General features: G+C 60.7%; 1 protein-coding gene across 1 annotated transcript in view; it reads right to left on the minus strand.

Annotated features, from left to right (window-relative positions):
- LOC117643967 (5-hydroxytryptamine receptor 2A) overlaps positions 1-9,603 on the minus strand; it is a 42,812-nt gene extending 33,209 nt beyond the window's left edge. The window contains exon 1 of the mRNA XM_034383154.1: positions 9,335-9,603. Within this exon, the coding sequence (XP_034239045.1) occupies positions 9,335-9,557 (223 nt within the window). The 5' untranslated portion in view covers positions 9,558-9,603. The remainder of the gene's footprint in view (positions 1-9,334) is intronic.
- Positions 9,604-20,111: the final 10,508 nt, after the last annotated feature.

Raw genomic sequence — 20,111 nt, forward strand, 5'->3', positions numbered from 1 at the left:
CGGGCCGAGATCGTCTGCCCCTGCCTCTGCCCACCTCCGGTCTCCGGACCACCCAACCCGTCCAGGAATGGAACCGGACCACTCGGACGGCAAGGGTGTGCTGTCGCCAGCTCGGGCGGGCCGGCTGGCAGCCAGGCCGGCAGGCAGGCAGGCAGATCTCCGGCTGTCCGAATTAGAGGTGAGCGCTGCAAATCGAGTCGCCGGTCGGATTCGATTGGCGGTGGGCTGTGCGCCGCTGTGCCCAAGGGCGGTGCCGCGGTGCGGTGGCGGAGAACCCGCAGGCTTTCGCTCGCTTTCGCTCGCTTTCGCTCGCTTTCGCTTCGATCGCCCCGTCGCCGCCACACTGTCGTGCGCGCCGTCGGGCGGTTGGCCGGGGAAAACGACGCGACGTTTCCCTCGAATCGCGCGTAATGCGCTAGAAAAATGAGGCAGCACTGCACCGCCGCCCGGGCCGCACACTTTTTCTTGATGTAATCGTAGCGCGCAGGACGCCGTGCGCGGCGCGCAATACAGTGGCCTGCCCCACCCCGCCCCGCCCCGCCCCGCCTCCCTGGCAGTCTGAATGGGGCTGGCCAGGGCAACTCCTCACGGATGCATGGCAGTCCTTTGACTACCGAGGCCGGGGTGGGTAGGGCAGGCCGGAGAGCTGCATAGAAGCAAAACAAAAAACGAAAAACAAAAACAACAACAAGAAAAGCAGCAGGGCGTATGGCAGTCCGCGGTCCCGGAGCCAAAGGGGCAGGGCAGCCATGCAGCCGGTCAAAGCGGCATCGCGACAGACGACGCGACGCGACGCGACGCGACCTGGAGCACCTCGAAAACGCCACGTCGATCATGTACATATTTTCTTTCGAAAGGCGATTTATCGAACGGCGACGAGAGTTATTCCTGGGCGACCATGCCCTTGATCGGCGGGGCGCAGCGGGGCGCGGCGGGGCGCGGCGGGGCGCGGCGGGGCGCGGCGGGGCGCGGCGGGGCGCGGCGGGCGCGCGACAACGCCACGGGGGCATTTATCTGGGGAAATACGCGGCTCATCAAAGTCAAGAGTTTTGGGGGAACGGGGAAGGAAGGGGGAAGGAAGGGGCACGCCCCGACGAAAGTTGTTGACATGGCGGGCGTGTGACTGTGCCTCGCAGTGGCGCGGCGGGCGCGGCGTCGCAGCCAGCACTCTCACACACACAGCCCTAATGCCATTTCCTCATATTCGGGCGGCGAAAAACACTTTGGGACAGGCAGAACCCCGTTAAAGTTCGGGGCTCCTTTGCGCCTCGTACTTTATGAGTTTCGCCATCATGTCCTCGTTTTCATGGGCGCGGGGCGTCGCGGGCCGAGGGAGCAGGCGGGTAATTTTCTCATCGCCTCGCTCCGTACGCCCAGCCTGCCTCCGGGGGACTCTTTTCTTTCCGTTTCTTCCAGTGTGGGCTACTTGACAGTGACAATCGACCCCCCGAGCCAGCGCGAGCGCGCGAGCCAGTCGCCGAGACACTCCCCAGCCGCGGCAGCCGCGCAAAGGCAAAGCAAGCAAGCAAGCCTCTCGTCCTGTAATTACATTTTGGCAAGCCTCTCACGAAATAACGACATCGGCTTTCATTTCTTTGTCGTAAGCGGAGGCGCCGAATCAAAAACCATTTCGGCCGGCCTCCCAGTCGGCTCATTTTGGGTACTGTGGGGCGGGCTAGCCACCGAAGCACCGCTAGTGGCCGTTAGAATAGGGGTGGTCGACGAGGGAGCAGGTGACAAGAGTCACAGCTCAAACCGCCACAGGTGTTAAGACGGTCCCTGTCCCCACAAAAAAGGTCTTTATTTTTATTTCCTTGATTTTTTTAGAAAGGAAAACATCTTGATTTAAGATTTAATTTTCGTCACACAAAAAAATAATTGGGATAAAAATTTTTTTTGTTCTAAACCAAGGAATGTTTCCTTTTTTTCTTGGTCCAAAGTGGGAATGGGTGTGTTGAGGTGTCTCTGTCACCTATTTGTCAACATGTCCCTGCTTACAGTCCGGTCCGATTGTTAGCAGGTTGGAATGTCGCAAGCCAATTACCAGAGATGCAATCAAATTGAAACTGCTGAAGCCGAATCAGAGCAGGACACCCCATCTATTTTAATTGAGAACCCTATCCGAGGGTAGAGACGTTCTTTCGATTCGCCGTGCTCTTTTCCTCCTCCTCCTCCTCCTCCTCCTCCTCTCTCTCTCTCTCTCTCTCTCTCTCTCTCTCTCTCTCTCTCTCTCTCTCTCTCTCTCTCTCTCTCTCTCTCTGACGTAACTCGAGAAAAGTCCCCGATCTGTATTGTTGCTGCGTCGCGGCGCGCTGCTGTGAAGTTTCCCTGCACTCCGCTGACTCGCGACGTTTGGGGGCATCTGCAGGCACCAATGTAGCCCCAACTTTACGTCGTTCCCTCCCCATTATTTCCCCTTCCTTTCCGATTCTCCATTCTTTGTTTGTGTTTGTGTGCGGGCGTACGTGTGTGGTACTTCCTCTGTGTGTGTGCGTGTGTGTGTGCGTGTGTGTGTGGCGGTCTGACCTCGCGGGCCTCGCGGTCATTGGAGGCGTCACCCGGCCAAGTGATATACACCCTGTGTTAGGCCTATTCAGGGTTCCGTGATTGTCTGGCAGTGGAGTGGCGGATGCTGGCCGGCCGGCCACACACCGCCGGGCCATGGCGGGCTATGCCGGGCCAGGCCGGGCCAGACCGGGGCCGGGCCGCCAAGACACATTTCCATCAGGTCACCGCCGCGGCCCTTTGGTCGCCCGGTCGCCGCTCCGCCGAGCTCCGCCGCTCCTCGATGGTCCGCGTGGCCGTGGCCAGGATGAGTAATTTGGGGCGGCGGCCGCTGCAGGAAGCGAGAAAAGTGGCGGTGCCTTTTGGTTCCGGTGATTAACGCCCTGGATCCAAAGGGCGTCGCCGGGGCGTCGCCGGGGCAGCGACGGGGCGCCGTCAGAGACGGAGTGCTGACGCGGTGTCTAATGGCGGTCCATTCAGGGGAAACAACGCGGTCCTGGCGACGGGGTCCGGACGCCGAGGACGGCGACGGACTGGATGGACGGGGCGGGGCGCGCAGCGGCATCGTTCCAGCCGACGCGGCGGACTCCAGGCCCGGGCCGGACGGCCGAGACGCTCCCGCGCGCTCCCGCCACCACGATCACGCGCTCTTTATAGCCACGGTCATCTGGAACGATTTGGTTGCCCCCGCTGGGCCAAGGCTGGGCGGGGGCTAGCCGGGTGGAACCGGGTGGAGCCATACCACGCCTTTATTGCGAGGCCGATGCTCCAGAAGTCCCGCTGGGAAAGGCGATTGGCTTTTACTCGACACAAACATATTATCACGGAGAGTAGTTAAATATTTAGATCGCCGACTTCCCCCCGGGCCCCGCCCCACCCCGGGCCTCGCAAAGAACGCCTTTCTCAATATTAGCTCGCCGACTCAAACCCCGCGCGCCCCACACGTTTTATCTCCAGTTTTTTTTTCACTGTCTGTGTGTCCCGCTGAAGGGGTGCCTTGGGGTTGCGGAGGACGCGGGGGGGGGGGGGGGCACCCAGGGATGTGCAAAGAGCGACAGAGAGGGCACTCTCCTGCGTGGGTGGACGATTTGTCCGTCCCAGCGGGCACCCGTCGCGGCGCACGCTCACACACACACACACACACACACCATATCGGTAAACACAAAGGAACCGTGTGGCAGTGGAAGGACCAATCAGAGAGAAGGCTTCGATACAGCCGACCCAGCGCCCCGGCGCGGCCAGGCGCGGCCGTGACCCGCTGGAGAGCGTCTTCGGCGGGCCGGGCCTTGAGCTGGCCGGCGGGCGCCACGACCCCCGCGACCCTCGCCTCGCCTGCTTAACTTTCATGCACAGGTTGCTTACGACGCCGAGGGTTTCGGCCCTTGGCTGGCGGCCCTGGCTGGCTGCCTGAGGGAGCAAGTGATAATCCAGCCCTCACCCGCGCGGCCCCCGGGCCCGCCAGGCCCGACTGGGCCCGGCCCGCGCACCCCGCGCGCCTCGCAGAGATAGACTGTATAGCAGTAAGAGGGCCTCGAATATGTTTGCGAAGGGCGCCGCGCCCCCTCCACCCCCTCCACGCCGTGCCCGACGACGTGGAGCATTCTCTCATCCCGCTCCGCCGCTCGTCCGCCGCAGCGCCGGTCTCTCTCTTTCTGTCTCTCCCTCGAGATCCCAATTTCTTCTTCTTCTCTTTCGGAATAAAGTCATGGAACCATTCCACACACTTGATAATAGAGCTCCTTCCCCTGCGTCTGCGTCCTGCTCGCTACGGCCTCCCCCCTCCCTCCCTCGCCTCCCGACCCTCTCGGTGTCCGGCCAAATTTAGTCGCAAACTTTAAGCGCGACTTCCTGATAGCGAACTATGGGCTCGGTGGCGGTGGCTCGCGGCGTCCTGCACGCTGAGTCTCCGCCGCTCCGCAGAAACAACGAAAGCAACACGACTCTCGCTGCATAGCCACAAGTGCCTTGGGTCAGAGCGCGGTCGGGTTTCGCCTCAAACTCCCGGGGAAGCTTTGAGTGTCCCTGGCCGCTATACGCCCGCAAAGAAGTTGTTTCTTGAAGGCCCCTCGTAAAAGGGCCCTTTAAATTAAAATTTTAAAAATGTTATTAAATCTTTTTAAGTTTTCTTAATTTTAAACAAATACCAGTTTTATAAAATTTAATTAACTTTAATAAAGTTTCTTTTTAAACTTTTGTTAAGGGCCCGTTAATAAGGCCAGATTGGTGAAGCACTCCCAAAAAGCATCCAGGTAGCACGTCATAGGCTCTTCCGTTAACAAAAACTAGTTAACTATTTTTAAAATTTAAACAATTTTTAATTAAATTTTTTTGGTTTTAATTAAATCTTTTAAAAAAATTCCTTGTTAAAGTAAAGTAATTTAATTAAAGAAGTTTTGATTAAAATCGGGCAAAGTTGAACTGGTTCGATAGTTTCGGATGGATGTTCGACAGAGACCCTCAGGCCGGGTCAGATCCCCCTAGCTCCTCCCAGAGGAACCAAGTCAAAAATTTGGGGATCGGACTCCTCTGAGCGCGACGTTTAGAAGGATCCGCCGCGCACCTTATGCTAGCGGCTATGCTAGTGAACTTCGCGAGCTAAAGGGGTTGAAGTAGACGGCAGCGCCATCTAGCGGCTACAAGTTTTTTTTAAAATTTTAAATTTAAAACGCATTCATAGGACTGACTTAACATTATCGTATTTATTGCCTTGAAAAGCGCGTGCTTGATGTCGATGCTCAATTAATGGAAGCTAGTCCCTTTCCTCGCTTTTGTCCCGTCAATTCACGCTGTTCACGAAGACAAGCCTCTAAACTTATTGACATGATTAAATTAGATCGTAACATTATCCGTTAACTTAATCCAGGGCAAGTGTTCACTTTAATCAAAGAAGTCTTTAATTTAGGAACATCCGTAACAAACTCAAATTAAACACCGAACTAAACTTAACAAGACCGTCCAATGTTGTTAAAGTTAATTACAAACGAGTTTAATAAAGAAATATTTTTAACAAACATTAATGTAAGGTTCAAATTAAATTTTGTTAGATCATTTTTTTAAATAAATCCAACTAATAAATTTTTGTTAAACACGGCAATTTAACAAAAGAAGTTTAATTAAAGTAGACGATTTAATTAAAAGTTGATTACTCTTAACAAAACTTTAACAAAATTTTTATAAAATTTAATTTAACGTTTTTACGAGGGGGGATTTGAACGAGTGAGTTTACATCAAGTCAAGTCTCTTGGTTCAAGAGTAACGCCTTTTCTGGCCGTGCTGCCCCGCCGCCGCGGGCGACGGAAGCTAACCCAGTTTTGTCTTTTCCGCGTTCGATGTGAGCCACTCGCAGCGAATCAGCGCGACCCGACGACGGCGAAGACGGTTCAAGCCGAGCGATTCCGGAGAGAGGGAGAGAGAGTCGTTTTGCCGCTTAGTCTCGCTCGCACCGCTTTGCTCTGTTTTTGAAACAGAGCGGACGTGACCAAAACATGGCGGCGTGCCCCTGCAGTCCGATTCCGAGAGTAGCTCTGTCTCTCTCGCACTCGCGGGGCGTACCGTGGCGGTGCGAGAGAGACGGCGCGACGAAAACGGCGCCCGGAATCAGTCTGCCGGGCTGCCCCTGGCGTGCTCTCGCGTCCGCTCGAGTACCCTGGAAGGCTAGGGGGGCGGGAAGGGCTCGGGAAGGGCGCAGGGCGCGGCAAAGGCACGCGGAAAGGGTCGCAGGCCTCGGCAGCCCTAGCCAGCCCTCGGCAGCCCTGCATTGTCCGTCCTTCGTCCTTCGGTACAGAACAGGATCTAGTGCTGCGGAGTTACTTCATTGGCCGACTTACAAATCCCTTTCTTTACGAGCCCGGGGCGCGTGCTGGGGCGGGGCGGGGTGGATCGAGGCGTACCTGGGGCGTCGCGGATCCGGGCGCGAAGCCTTCCCCGAGACCCGGCAGTCGTGAAACCCTGTAGCACCCGAGTCGCATGGGACCGACCACGAAGTGCATGACCCAGACCCGGAGGACCCGGAGCGGGGTTGCCTGCACTGTCTGTCCTCCGGGACGCGTAGAAACTACACTTCTACCAAGGAAATAAACTCAGCGACAAAAACTATTCCCGTTTCAACTTTGGGGTCTCTTGATTTTAAACAGAAACACTGAAAAGAAAATGGTCTCAGAAAACCTTAAATTCTTTTGACCAAAGAAGCACACAGCAAAAATTCCGCTAAAATGTGTTCTAAATGAAAACAAAGAAAACAAATTTGTTTTCTAACTTGGATTTGCCGAGGCCGAGAGTGAATCCCGCTTCGTGGATTTGGCTCAGCGTTTCTGACAGCGCCGTGCCGTCGGCGTGCCGTCGGCCAGGTGGTCTCACGGAGCCCCCCTTTGGCCCCTTCGCCCTTCGTTATCTCCCTAATTGATTCGCGCGTCGAAATAGGGGCACGTCTCGGCGTAATGCGGGGCTGGGGGGCTCCAAACTCGCTCGCAACGTGCATGACAGTATTTTTTTAAAAAAATGGGGGGAGCAGCCTAGCAGTGTCGGAAGCGGAAAACAATAGTACCGAGAGCCCTCAAAGTCGTAACGGGACGTCCGCGACGGCGTGGATGCCGAGGCGAAGCTGCGAAGCGCCAAAGCAGCCAAAGCGGCTCCAACTGCCGTGCCGCCATGCCGTGCCGCCATGCCGCGCCGTGCCGTGCCGGGCTGCATTCACGGCCAGACGGATTGCGGCAGTCTTTTTCATTTTCCCCCAAAGTCGGCTCACGCGCGCGTTCTGCCTTTGGGGGCACAAAACGTCGCGCCCCACACTGCCGAAAAAAGCCGAAAACGGCGCGATTCATCGCGCGACGGTTCGCAGCCACTCAAATTTTCTTTTGTCCGACTGGAATTTGTTGCTAACGACGATTGAGATGACGTGCTTGACGTCATAACGAGACGGCTGCACATGTCGCCGCTGTGGTTTTGTGGCGATTTTCCTCGCCGTGAGCGCTTTAATCGCGTTGTCGACGAATATAGACTCTGAAACGGTTCCGTCCGCACTTCTCGCGTGACGTGGGCGCCGTGCCGGTGAGGGGGGAGGTGAAAGTGCAAGGTAGCAAAAGGACAGCAAAGAGGCAGGGCCGGGCCGGGCGGGGCAGCCCCACTGTAGGGCCCCTACAGGCCCCGCCGCGTTGCGTCGCGTTGCGTCGCGTTGCGTCGCGTTGCGACCTCACGTCAGCACCGAGCCCTTTACGCATCACGCGACGGCATTCAAACGGCGGCGTGCCTGCGTAGGTGTGTGTGTGTGTGTGGGGGGGGGGGGAGTCCCCGTGAGGCCGTGTGAGTGTAGGTGTAGTACATAGTGGCGCAACTAGGGAGGGAAGTTGGGTGCTAAACTTGCCATATTCAGGGCCGTATCCGTGGACTGACTCGGAGCCACTCCGTGCCACTCCGCCGCCACAGGCCGCACAGTTCGGCTAACGCACAGCCTCTCGCCGCCGCGGAGAGCTTCTGTCATCGCCAGATCACCGGGAGAGGGAAAAAAAGCGTCGCGCGCCACGCGCCAGCATGCTGATCCCGAACGGCGTCGCTCTGTCTCTCTCGCACTCCTCCCCCCCCCCTCGCCCCGCCCGCCCGGATTCGGATAGTTTTCTTAATTGCGAACGCGGACTCGGCAAGAAGCGTCGTGGCGCGACCTGCCGCGCCACTGCAAAACAATGCGGGGCAAAAAGTGGATTGCGGGATTATGAGTAGACTGTGTTTGTGCCTGCCTCGCAGCCTCGCAGCCCCGCCTTGCAAAGTCCCGTGAACTCCGTCGCGGAGCGTCCTAATGCTGCCCGCGTAATCCGTAACCCTGTTGTCGGGGAACACGGCGAGGGCTGCGCCGGGCTGCGCTGCGCGAACAAATTGGAGCGCCGCCGCGTGGGGGGCTGTACTGCAAGGGATGCACGACCGGGACGCCGTACAGGGGGCCAGAATACCGGCGCAGGCGGCCAAAAGTCTTGACGTGTTTGGAGCTCCAGAGTCGCTCAATGGGACTCGAACCCATCGTATGACTCCACCAATGGATTGCTCTCCAAACGAGGAATCCATTGGTGAGGTCACACGCTCGGTTCAAGCCCTGTTTAGCGACTCTGGAGCTCAAAACGCGTCTAGAGTTTTGGCCGCCTGCGCCGGTCTTCTGGCTCACTGTGGTGGAGCCGGAGCGCACCCCAGGGCCTAGCAGTGCACTCTCCGAAAGCGACGCTTCGCTAACGGGTTGAATCGCGGCCTGCGACCTGCATCCCCAAATCGGCCGCGCTCCAGCCACACGGCAAAACCAACGTCCGGGTTTCCCAGGCGCACCCTGGAAAAACAGGGCATTTTTCCAGGGTGCGCCTGGGAAACCCGGACGTTGGTTTTGCCGTGCAATGAGCCTCGCCTCGCGCGCCCTCGCACGCCGGCACGACAATCGAGATTCGAAAGCGAGACGGGACGGAAAGAATTAAACTTTGTTCGCCGCCCTAGGGCCGCCCTAGGGCCGGGCTGGCGCGCCATGGCGGGTGGAAGTTTGGTTCGAACACAACGGAGACTTTCGGCGTGATGAAATTCGAAATTAGCAAGGCGACAACAACTAGACAACAACTTGGCGAGGCGGCAGGAAAGCCTGGGCCGCGAGGACCACGTCGACCACGCCGTGTGGTGTTCCAGGACACAGGCACAGTGCCTACGTGAAGGGCCCTTATTGGCAAGTTGGTGTACATGACAGGTGGTCTCCTAGGGTAAAGGGGGGGGGGATTTTCATCATCTTAAAGGGACGCCTGGTGAAATGTAGCGCGGTGCGCGAGGTGCGCCAGTTTGAAAGCTTCGGCAAGCGGAAGAAAGGACTCACCGAGGAAGCCGGGGATGGCCCCTAGCGGCATGACGAACAGGCTGACGAGGAGGTCGGCCACGGCCAGCGACAGCAGGAAGTAGTTGGTCACGTTCTGCAGCCGCCGGTCCAGGATGATGGCTAGGCACACCAGGATGTTGCCGACGCCGCCCGCCACGATGAAGGCCAGCACGAAGAGGAAGCTCCAGTCGAACTTGCGCGTCCCCGCCAGCCGGGGCGGCATCGTCGCCGACCCGTCGGCCAGCCCGTCCAGCGAGCACCACAGGCCGTCGAGGCCGTACTCCGGAGACGCGGTCAGGTTGTCGAGCGGCAGGCCCTGCAGGGAGGGCAGCAGGTCGCCGCACCTCAGCTGGAAGTCCAGGTACTGGCACAGCTCGGCCGCCGGCAGTCGCGCCGTCACCGAGTCCGTGAGGCCGAGGTCCACGCCGCGCACGGACATCCGCGCGCTGCCCAGGTCCAGGCCGCGGACCACGGACTCGGCGGTGGAGGTCACCGTGGACGCCGCCCAGGACACCATCGACGCGACGGTGGAGGAGGCCGTCGTGGGGCACGTCAGGTTGGCGACGACGTCCCGCACGGCCACGGCCAGGCACTCCCACGCGTCCCCCGTGTCCCCCGGGCTGCACTGGAAGGCGGCCGTCGGCCCCAGGTTGTTGCCGCAGAACAGCTGCGGGCCGGCCGCGCTGTCCGCCGCGCTGTCCGCCGCGTCGGGCACCATCACGTGGCACACGTAGCGGGCCAGCTCTTGCCAGCTGACCGCCGCCTCGCTGGACGTCGGCGTCGCGGCGGTAGCGTCCATCGTGAGGGCCTCACATCACACTATCGGCCTGCTTGTGGTGCTAGCGGCAGTGGCAGGGCGCGCGGCGGGGCGCCGACAGCCGGGCGCAGCACGGCCGCACACCGCCGGCCCGGGACTGCTCCGGTGCCGAAGGACCGCCAGGGCCGCCAGGGCGGCCGGAGGGCCGGAGGACGAGGTCGCCATCGCGTCCCTGGAACACAAGCAAGGCGTTAAACGGGTGTCGTGGCCAAAATCAGCATCCCGGGGCCATGGCCGAGGTCTGGGTCGGCATGCAGCCCGATCAGCATACGGGTCTCATCGCCGAGGCCGGCATACGGTTGTCGTGGCCGTGAGATCAGCATACGGTAACGAATTTCGCTCGCTCGACCGGGCCGAGCCGGCCCGGCCAGCCGAGCCGGGCCCGAAGAGGCTCTTTATGCCGATGCAGTTGCATTAATGACTGCCTCACATGCATCGGGTGCATGCTGCAGACGCAGCACTCTGTTGATTGGAACGAGTCGAAGAAGCACCGAGGGGGGAGGCCAAGAGGAAACTGGGAACTGCACTGAAAAAAAATTATGCGACTAGAGTGAAGTCAAATCGACGAGAATTCGGTTGATTTTCTGATCAACATTGTTTCGACTGCGAGAGAACCCTATGACTTGTATGAGAACCCTATGAGAACCCTAGGATTCTAGATTCAAACCAATTGAACTTCAGTTAGTTTTCTTGGCAACATCGTTTTTCCTAAAATGGTACCTCATGCTTCCCTAAGTCACTAAAAGTCTCAGTCAGTATTTGCGTTTTTTTTTGTGCAGGTATTGGTTCCCCGATCTCTTGCTGTGCATGGCATTTGTCTCAAAGGCGGCGAGCGACAGCCGGTGCAACGTCCCCAGCCTGCTTCGCGCTGCTGGAGCACGCTGGAGCACGCTGGAGCCGGGCCCCGGCAGTCTCCAGTGGGACTCGAAATCATCAAACGCAGGATGACGCCAATCGATTCCTCGTCTGAATGACAGCCCGCCGCCGCCGGGTTTCATTCGAGTCCCATTTCAGGGCTTTGGGACTGAAAACGTGTCTCGAGTGCGTCTCTGTGTCCCGGCCCTCCGCTGCGCCCCGCCCTGCGCCACCCGTGCGGCCGCCCGCTCGCGGGGTGCTCATCTGAGTCAAGGGCTGGCCCTTTGTGGCTGGGGGGGGGGGCGTCGCTGACGTGTCCGATAGTACGAGAGCAGCGCAAACGGGAGTCCGCGGACACGCTTTCAGGGATTCAGGGTTCGGCCCTGCCCCGCCCCGCCCCGCCTCGCTTCGCTGTGCCCTGTGCACACTGATTCCCGAAGAGGCACCAACACGGAGTGGAGTGGAACGTATGAATGGAGTAGCGCTGGCGGCCGGCAGCGGCCACTCGCGACTCGCTTCATCCGTCTGCTCACTGATTCCGAGAGTCGATCTCCGTCTCTCTCGCACACATACGGCACGCCCCGTGAGAGCGAGAGAGACAGAGCGACGAGACCGACTCTCGGAATCAGGCTACTGTCCGCCTGGGTTACTTCCACCCCGGCGGTGCGCGCCGCGCCCAGCCGCGCCCGGCCGCGCCGCGCACGTCGGCTCCAGTCCGTCTTGCTGCGGGGGCGAGAGAGATCCGGCGCCCTTATTTTGCCCCGCCGAAGACTCGTCGCTCTCTGTCGCACTCAAGGGGCTCTCGGTAAGGGTGCGAGAGAGACAGAGCGACGAGCCAGTCTTCTGGAGCGCTCCACTGAGAAGACGAAGACGCGGAGAACGGAGCGACGGAGCCAAGCTGGCGTTGTGGGAAGGCGAAGGCACCGCGTGGCGCAGCGTGGCACACTGGAAGGCTGGAAGTAGGCCGGGCGGGGCGGGCCGACCACCAGGTGGTTCGCCTCGCCACGCGGCGTGCAGGGCGTGCAGGGCGTGCACCATGAGGGCGCGCAGGGCGGGGCCCGCTTGTTTACCACACACAGGCCCTAGAGGTCCTCTACGGGCAGCCCCCTCTTCCCTTGCAGCTTCCCAGAATCCGTCCGGGCAGCCCAGGCAGCGCAGCCACCGAGGGGCACGCCACCGTTATAAGACCCGCCCGGCCTGCGCTTTACTCGTTCGAACCTGCTGTAGCAGTGGCGCGTACAGTCCGGTGTCGCGCAGTGAAATGCTCGGGCCGAAGTCGCGTTCTTGGAGCGGCCCTCTTTGTGCAGGTGGCGGGCGGGCCAACAGGAAATTGGGGGCTGCCGTTTTCCGCGTTAACGAATTAGCGCTCGTGGAAGGGCGGCATGGCCTCCTTGGCCAACAGGCGCCGCATTGGGGAAGGGAGGGAGGGGGAAGAGGGGGGGGGGAGCACTGGGGGCTTTGCTGATTTTGCAGGTGGCTGGGTGGAGGAGAAAGGCTGCGGGGGGAATACAAAAAATAATGTGTCATGTGCGCCACCACCCTCCAAGTTTGCCGCGCGTGCCTTGGGTGCCGCGATGTGGATGAGGCCATGAGGCCCCCGAAGAAATTTGTTCCTCACCGAACAAAGCCTACCAAACAAACACGCTCACACACGCGCCTCCCCGCACACACGTGCCTCCCCCCCCCCACACACACACTCACGTATAGGCCCGCGCACGGTGCGAAGCATTTACGCAAACCGAACGGCGGCATTTCTTTCAGCCGCATGGCCCCGACGGTCCTGTCCGACGAGGCGTGAGAGTGAGAGAGGGGGGGAGGGCGAGCAGGGTTGCCACCCCTGGCCTGCAGGAGAGTAAGAAGGACTCTCGCGGCAGCCCCGGCAGCCCCGCGGGGGTCGTCCCGCCCGCAGATGGTCTAAAGCGCGGTTAAAGTAAACAAAAGGCGGTAACGGCGTCCGCGGTGGTGAACCTGGTGAAACAGCGCCGTTTTTGAATGGAGCCGCGTGGCCGCGCGCGTGGCGCGGGTGAGATACACCGTAAGTCGTGCTGCTGACAAAGCCGAGGCCTCCGCGCCGGCGACGCCCTGCCGGCAACCTGTGCGGGATGGCACTCTGCCGCCCTTCGGCGACCGTCGCCGCTCTGTCTCTCTCGCACTCCCGGGGCGTCCGGTGGGGCGTGCGAGAGAGACAGAAGCGCCGCTCGGAATCCTCCAGCAGGTGGTCTGATTTATGAATTGAGATTCAGACGGACCGGCCTGGGGGGAGTGTGCCTGTGTCCTGGTGCCGGCCGGGCACTTGGTGATGTATACACAATACAGCAAAACCCTGCGCCCCCCTCACACACGCCAGCATGCCCGGCACGCCCAGCACGCAAAGGCATGCACCGTTGTGGTGGTGGGGGCGTCGGGACGGCGGGGACTCGCCCGGAAAGGGAATGGAATATCGGCTCGCCTAAGCCTTGACCAGCTTCTACGGACGGACGGCCCATGCTGGACGCGCCCAGCTCAATGCGCTTCGCGGCATGTGTTCCTGGTCCATTCATGACCGCCACTCTGCGTGTAGCCTACACACTGCCGAAAATGTCTCCGTTCCTCCAAAGCGCCTGGCCGGTAGGCAGTCCCGGATGCAGCCCTGTCCGACGGGACTGCCTACCCGTCCTTCGTAAGGGGCTCCGGACGGGTGGTGGGCTTTCGCTTCCCGTGTGCGGTAGTCTGTGGATCTGACTGACTTTCGGAAGGCCCGCACGCTCTGGCTGTGGACGGTCGTGTCAAGGAGGGAAACCTGGAAGCTGAAAAGGGAGAGAGAATCGGTGAGGGAGGAGGTTAAAGAGGGGAAAATGCGCACGGATTGCGGTTTGTGGGCTGGCGACGGACGGGGTGGTTGTCCCACATGAGAGAGAGAGAGAGAGAGAGAGAGAGAGAGAGAGAGAGAGAGAGAGAGAGAGAGAGAGAGAGAGAGAGAGAGAGAGAGAGAGAGAGACTCCTCCAGCCCACGCCGCCGTCCCTGGGGAAGGCCGTCCTACACGTTATCAGGCAGTGCGACAGAGTGCGACCCCCGGCGTCTCGGCCTCGCCCCTCGTCCCGCGGTGGCAATCTGGCGCGCAAGACTCGCCAAAGTCCGGCCGTACAAACCGAGGTTCCGCGCGTCGCGGCGTCGCGGCACTGTAACTGTAGCCGACATTACGGCCTAGGAGCGCTCCGCATTGCCCCGCAATGAGACGGAATTACGCTCGGATCTCGCAACGGATGCCAGAGACAAGCAGCCCCGTTTCTTTTTTTACTGGTTCAGGCAGCGTCCCACAGTGGGTCAGAAGGCCGGCGCAGGCGGCTACAAAACTCGAGACGCGTTTTGAGCTCCAGAGTCCCTAAACAGGACTCGAACCGAACGTGTGACCCCACCAATGGATTCCGCGTTCGGAGAGCAATCCATAGGTGGGGTCTTAGAGTTTCATTTAGCGAATCTGGGGCTCCAAACCCGTCCGGGGTTTCGACCGGCTCCACCGGTCTTCTGGCCCACTGTGCGTCCCTGGAAAGCCCCTTTCCCTCGTTGCGTTCGATCGTCTCCCCTCGCAAAGCGTCTTAGCGCGCCGATTGCGGCGGTTGACTCGAGTGGCGCCGCAACAAACACCATTTAACTGCAGCGAAGAGCACACTTTGCGCTCCGCCACAAAAGGGGCCGATCCCTGGCATTGAAACGGGCAGGGAAAGGTCGCGAACTATCCGATCTTCGGAGGTTAATCATCTCCGCTAGGAACGAAGCCGATCGGCAACGGTTCGCGCCAGTCCCCTCTGGGTGTCTCTCGTAATGGACATTAGCTTGGTCACGAGGACAAAGAGGGGGCTCCTTACGAAGGGCGTGCATTAGAATATTGCTCGGCACGGAGTAATCCGCCTGAGTAAAGAGCAAAACCGACAAGGCCCCGTCCCTGGCGGACTGACTGTCGCGCTGCACACTGTAGTTCGAGGGCCGCCGCGCTGCTGCCGCGCTGTCACGGAAAGGAAGTGAAGTTGGCAGCCCTGTTGCCCCGCAGAAATGTTGAAAACAGGCCGGGAAAGCGGCAAAGCTCGGCCGGGCCCAGGCAGGCCCAGGCAGGCTGCAGCGGGGACCAAGTTTGAGGAGTCCAGAGCCAGAGCGCGCTGCCCGGCCGGTGGTGGTGGTGGCGGTAGTGGTGGTAGCGCACAGTCGTGAGGCCAAAGGGACCACCACCACCACTGGAGTCGCGGAGAGCCGCTCCAAAACTAAGCGTTGTTTCTCTCGGGCAGCGCGTTGCGGCGCGTTGCCGCGGACAGCGGGCACCGCCGGCCAGGGCGTGAGCCGAGAGCGTCCACTTTCATTCAGGGCGACTTGGCTCAGTCCAACTCCCACCTCGGGTGTTGTGTTTCCTGCTTCCCGCTGGCAATAACGCTTGGGCGAAAACAAGTGTGTTTGTGTGTGTGTTTGTGTTTGTGTGTGAGAGTGACTGCGAGCTGCGAGAGGTGCGTCTTGCTGCAAGCCCACGCCCATGACTACTCCCCCTATTTCCCCCACCTTATCCTCAGCCCCTCACACAAACACGGACACACACTCACACACACACACGCGCCTCCTGCCCGACTCAGGTGTTGGTGCGGCGGGGGCACAGCGGGGCTAAGGTCGTTCAAAGTTTGACTTACTTGCAGTGACTTGGCAGCAGTGGGCCAGTCGTTGTTCCTGGAAAGACCGGGAAGTATACTGCGATACGTGTGTCCGTGTGTGTGTGGGGGGGGGGCATAATTTATCTGCAGCTCCCGCGCTGGGCAATGGCGGAGTTGATAAGCAGACATGGAGATGAGAGTGGAAAAAGGTCCCGGCGCAGCAGAGGGCGGATCGAGAGAGATTGAAGTAAATGGTCCGACCCAGACCCAGAGCCCCTACCACCGCCGCCACCACAGCGGCAAAAAAAGGCGGCGTGTGCTCTGCAGTGCTCCGCATCCGACACGCGTTCGAGTTTCAGCTTTCGTCTCTGTCCCTCCCACTCTCTTTCCCACTCTCTCTCTCTCTCTCTCTCTCTCTCTCTCTCTCTCTCTCTCTCTCTCTCTCTCTCTCTCTTCCTCTGTCCGACTCGGCGAGGCCTTTTTTCCCCCAAAGGTCACCAAATCCACGGCCACGGCCTGGCCACGGCTCGCAGGCTGGAGTCTTGTGTTTCCCTTTTTAAACTGGAAACTGGCGAGTCGCCAAGAGTTGTGTAAGGTCAGCAGGCCCAGGCCCAGGCCTCGGCCGCGCCCGGCCTCGCTCCGCAGGGTCGTCTCGTCTCTCTCGCACTCCTGGGGCGTCGCGTGGCGGTGCGAGAGAGACGGAGCAGCCTGAGGAGCAGCCGCCCTTGGCAGCCTGCAACCCCGCTGCCATCTCTCTCTCTCTCTCTCTCTCTCTTTCTCTTTCTCTCTCTCTCTCTCTCTCTCTCTCTCTCTCTCTCTCTCTCTCTCTCTCTCTCTCTCTCTCTCTCTCTCTCTCTCTCTCTCTCTCTCCCCTCGGCCGGCCCTCCACTCGGCCGTAACTCTAAACACTGCCTCCGCGTGCCCGTCCACGTGGCGAGTGTAGTGGCCCTCGCCTCGCGGCATCGCGTCAACGCACGTACGGGGCACTGCACGCCACGCTCCGAGCCCCGCTCGCACTCACGGCACTCTCCGTCCCACTCGCCGCGTCTCTCTCGCACGCCCTGCGGGACGCGCCGGCCGCGTGAGGGTGAGCGAGACGGGGCACAGTGGGCCAGAAGACCGGTGGAGGCGGCCAAAACTCCAGACGCGTTTTGAGCTCCAGAGTGCTCCAGAGTCGCTAAATGAGACTCGAACCGAACTTGTGACCCCACCAATGGATTGCTCTCGGAACGAGGAATCCATTGGCGGGGTCACACACTCGGTTCGAGACCTGTTTAGCGACTCTGGAGCTCAAAACGCGTCTAGAGTTTTGGCCGCCTCCACCGGTCTTCTGGCCCACTGTGCGCGTGAGGGTGAGCGAGACGAGGGCCGCACTGATGGCTGGTGGGGCACGCGGTGGCCGGCGCTCAGGGAGCAGCCTGAGGCGGCGCTGACTGTGTGCAGTGCAGTCCGAACGACCCGAAAGCGCTCGAAAGCCGAGAGCGCTTTCCTGCTCGTCGGGGGCAGCTAGCAAGCTCGGGGGCAGCGGGGAAACAACCCGAAGCATTCTCCCAGCAATTAAAGAGGGCGCCCGCCCCGCCCCGCCCCGCCCGGAGCTTGATGGTGCTTTGCTAACTGGTTGGCGTTGGCGGTCTTGCCCGCTAAGGCCGCTAAGGCTAAGGGCGTATAAAGTTAATCACTCCCACCAAATTACAGCCATCCGCCTCAACCAACAACCTTTTCCTTTTCTTCCCTTTTTTCCAGTTTCACGACTCATGAGTTTACTTTACGCTCCGGTTCGGCGAATCGTTCAAAATGGCCGGGCCGCACCGCTGCGCCTCTGCCGTGCGTTTTGCCGTTTTGTACAGTGCAGTGTTTATCGCGCTGGGGTTAGTGCCGCGCCCGGCCTGCCGGCGTCCCGTAGCCGGAGTCCCGATCGGTCCCGTTGCGGTCCCTGTGGACTCGGCGTGGCTGGGCCGGGCTGGGCCGGCCCGGACCGGGCTGGGGCCATTGAGGACGAACCGAATCGGATATCGGACAGACGTCCCCCGCAGACAAAGAGACACTCAAACGCGCCGTGGTGCCGTGCTGTCGCGGCGTCGGGCCGCCACCATGCCGATCGCCATGATTTAGCCGGCAAGCAGCCGATGGCAAACAACAAGACCGCCGCCATTCACCTCAAGATTAAAATTGGCCGCGATTCATCGGGCGCCAACGTAGCGCACCAGGCTCGCCCGTCTCTCTCGCACCCCCACGCCACGCCACGCCACGCCGCACGAGTGCGAGAGAGACGGGGCGACGAAGGCGAATCGGGCTGCTGGGTGCCTTCGCCCCGCTTCGCCCTCAAAGCGGTGGGGCGGCAAGGGCAGGGCAGGGCGCCACAGGCACGCGTTCAAACGAGGTGATGACTGGCTCAGACGCCCGCCCCGCTCGGCCCCGCTGCCACAACACTGTCAATACAGTGTTTCCAAAAAGCTGCGTCACCATTTTGTGTCTTGACAAGCTAACAAAAACATCTAACTTTTCTCGTGATTATTAATAGAAATTGCTGATGTTTTCTCTTCTTTCAAATGTTTCCTGTACTTTTGGCTCTAGGGGGTGGGGACTTGGGCGAAGCGAACACCACACCACTATGTTGGCAAAAACCGAGAGTGCGCGCCGGGGCAGCGGGGGCGAGGGGAACTCGGCCGCAGTCTTTTGTTGTGGGCAGCATGTGGGTGTCGTCCGTGTCGCACATCTCCTGTTTTGCGCCTCGCCAGCACCGCGCGCCGCCCAGCCCGGCCCAGCCGACTCGGGCAAAAAGCTCGCAATGCGTTGTTGCGGGCTCATCTCGCCGCTCCGACCCACTTCCAGCCCTGCCCGCCCTTCCAGCCCCTCCAGCCCCTCCAGCCCCTCCAGCCCCTCCAGCCCCTCCAGCCCCTCCAGCCCCTCCAGCCCCTCCAGCCCCTCCAGCCCCTCCAGCCCCTCCAGCCCCTCCAGCCCCTCCAGCCCTCCCAGCCCTCCAGCCCTCCCAGCTGCTGGAACAGTGCGGCCGATGAGCACAATCGAAGGTACGTACTGCAGCGGCCCGCAATCGCACGGCCAAGTTGTGCTCTCCAGCACACTGCGGCGCACTGTACCGCGCTGTACCACACTGTGGCGACGGGCTAACGTAAGCTCTGTATGTAGATCGGACCGCCCCAATATCCCGACGGACGGCACGGCACGGCACGGCACGGCACGGCACGGCACGGCACGGCACGGCACAGCATGCCCGAGCGCACTACCCAACCAACCAACTGTGACAGAGCATATCGAGGAAAAACGGGCTTTTTTGTTTCTTTTCTTTTTCCGCCGGATGCGCGCCCCCTCTGGGCCTACCTGTCCCCGCACTGTATTCCGCTGCGCGACTCCGCACTGCGCTAGGGCGGCTGGGGCGGCCAGGGCCCCGTCTGGGGTAACGGGCCGCTAATCCGTCTGGAGGGGCACTGCAAACCACGGCAAACCACTGCCTTGGAGCGGCCTCTATCTGGCTTGTCGTTTTCGGATTGCTCCGCCGCCATCAACCTGCAGACTGATTCCCAGAGTCGTTTCCGTTTGCTCCATGTCTCTCTCGCACTCATGGGGCGTCCCGTATAGGCAAGAGGGAGGCAGAGCGTGCCGCCAAAGTCGGCCCGCCGCTTCACCTTGACGCTCTAGAGATCGGCCGAGATCACGGGGACTTGGAGTCGCCGAAGTCCGACACCGTTATGACGTAATAACTGCGCAACTTCGGGGCGCCGGTACAGAATGTTCGTCACCTTAATGGAGATGTCACTGCACGGTTAACGCTTCCCGGCAGCAAACTTGGAAAGAGCGCGGGGGAGGGGGTGGGGGGCCCGGTGGCGGCCAGGCAGGGGGGCGAGCTCGGCATGGGCGGGGCGGGCGGGCACGTGAGACGAACCAATACCACGAGATTCCAAAGTAGTTTTGCGACGGCCCGGCCTGCCGCCGCCCCCCGCCGCCCCCCGCCGCCCACCACAGGTCCCCACCCCGCACGCCGTGCACAGCGTATGACTTGGAGGCAAAGTTCTAGAGACATTGACAGTTCCCAAGGATTCGGCCCGGAAGACAGCGCTCGGCGCACCCCCTCCACAAAAGGTCCTGCCGGGGGAAGGGGGACGCGCGTCTCGACAGAGATCTCCGTGGTTCCAATCACGCCGGAGCCCCATGAGCCGCCGTGCGAACACAGTGCGGACACAGTGGGGGAGACAGACCGAGACGAGGCGCCAAACAAGGCTGCGTGTGGCCGGGCGGCCGGGCCGGTCGGGACGATGCTTGCTGGCCGAGCCGCATCCACCCCAACAGAGCCGGCCTGCCTGGCCTGCCTGCAGGCCGGCTCATCATTTCCAGTCTGGCGGTGTGGCAGCACGCAGCCGTGATCGAAAACGATTACCTCCCCCTCCAGGCCGCCAGCGCACCGCGCGCCGCGGTTAAAAAGTCCTCCGCGCGGTGATTCCGCTCCAGGGAAGTCCCATATCTCCGCGTCGCGCTGCC

This window comes from Thrips palmi, unplaced genomic scaffold (assembly GCF_012932325.1).
Source record: "Thrips palmi isolate BJ-2018 unplaced genomic scaffold, TpBJ-2018v1 HiC_scaffold_17, whole genome shotgun sequence".
NCBI classification, from domain to species: domain Eukaryota; kingdom Metazoa; phylum Arthropoda; class Insecta; order Thysanoptera; family Thripidae; genus Thrips; species Thrips palmi.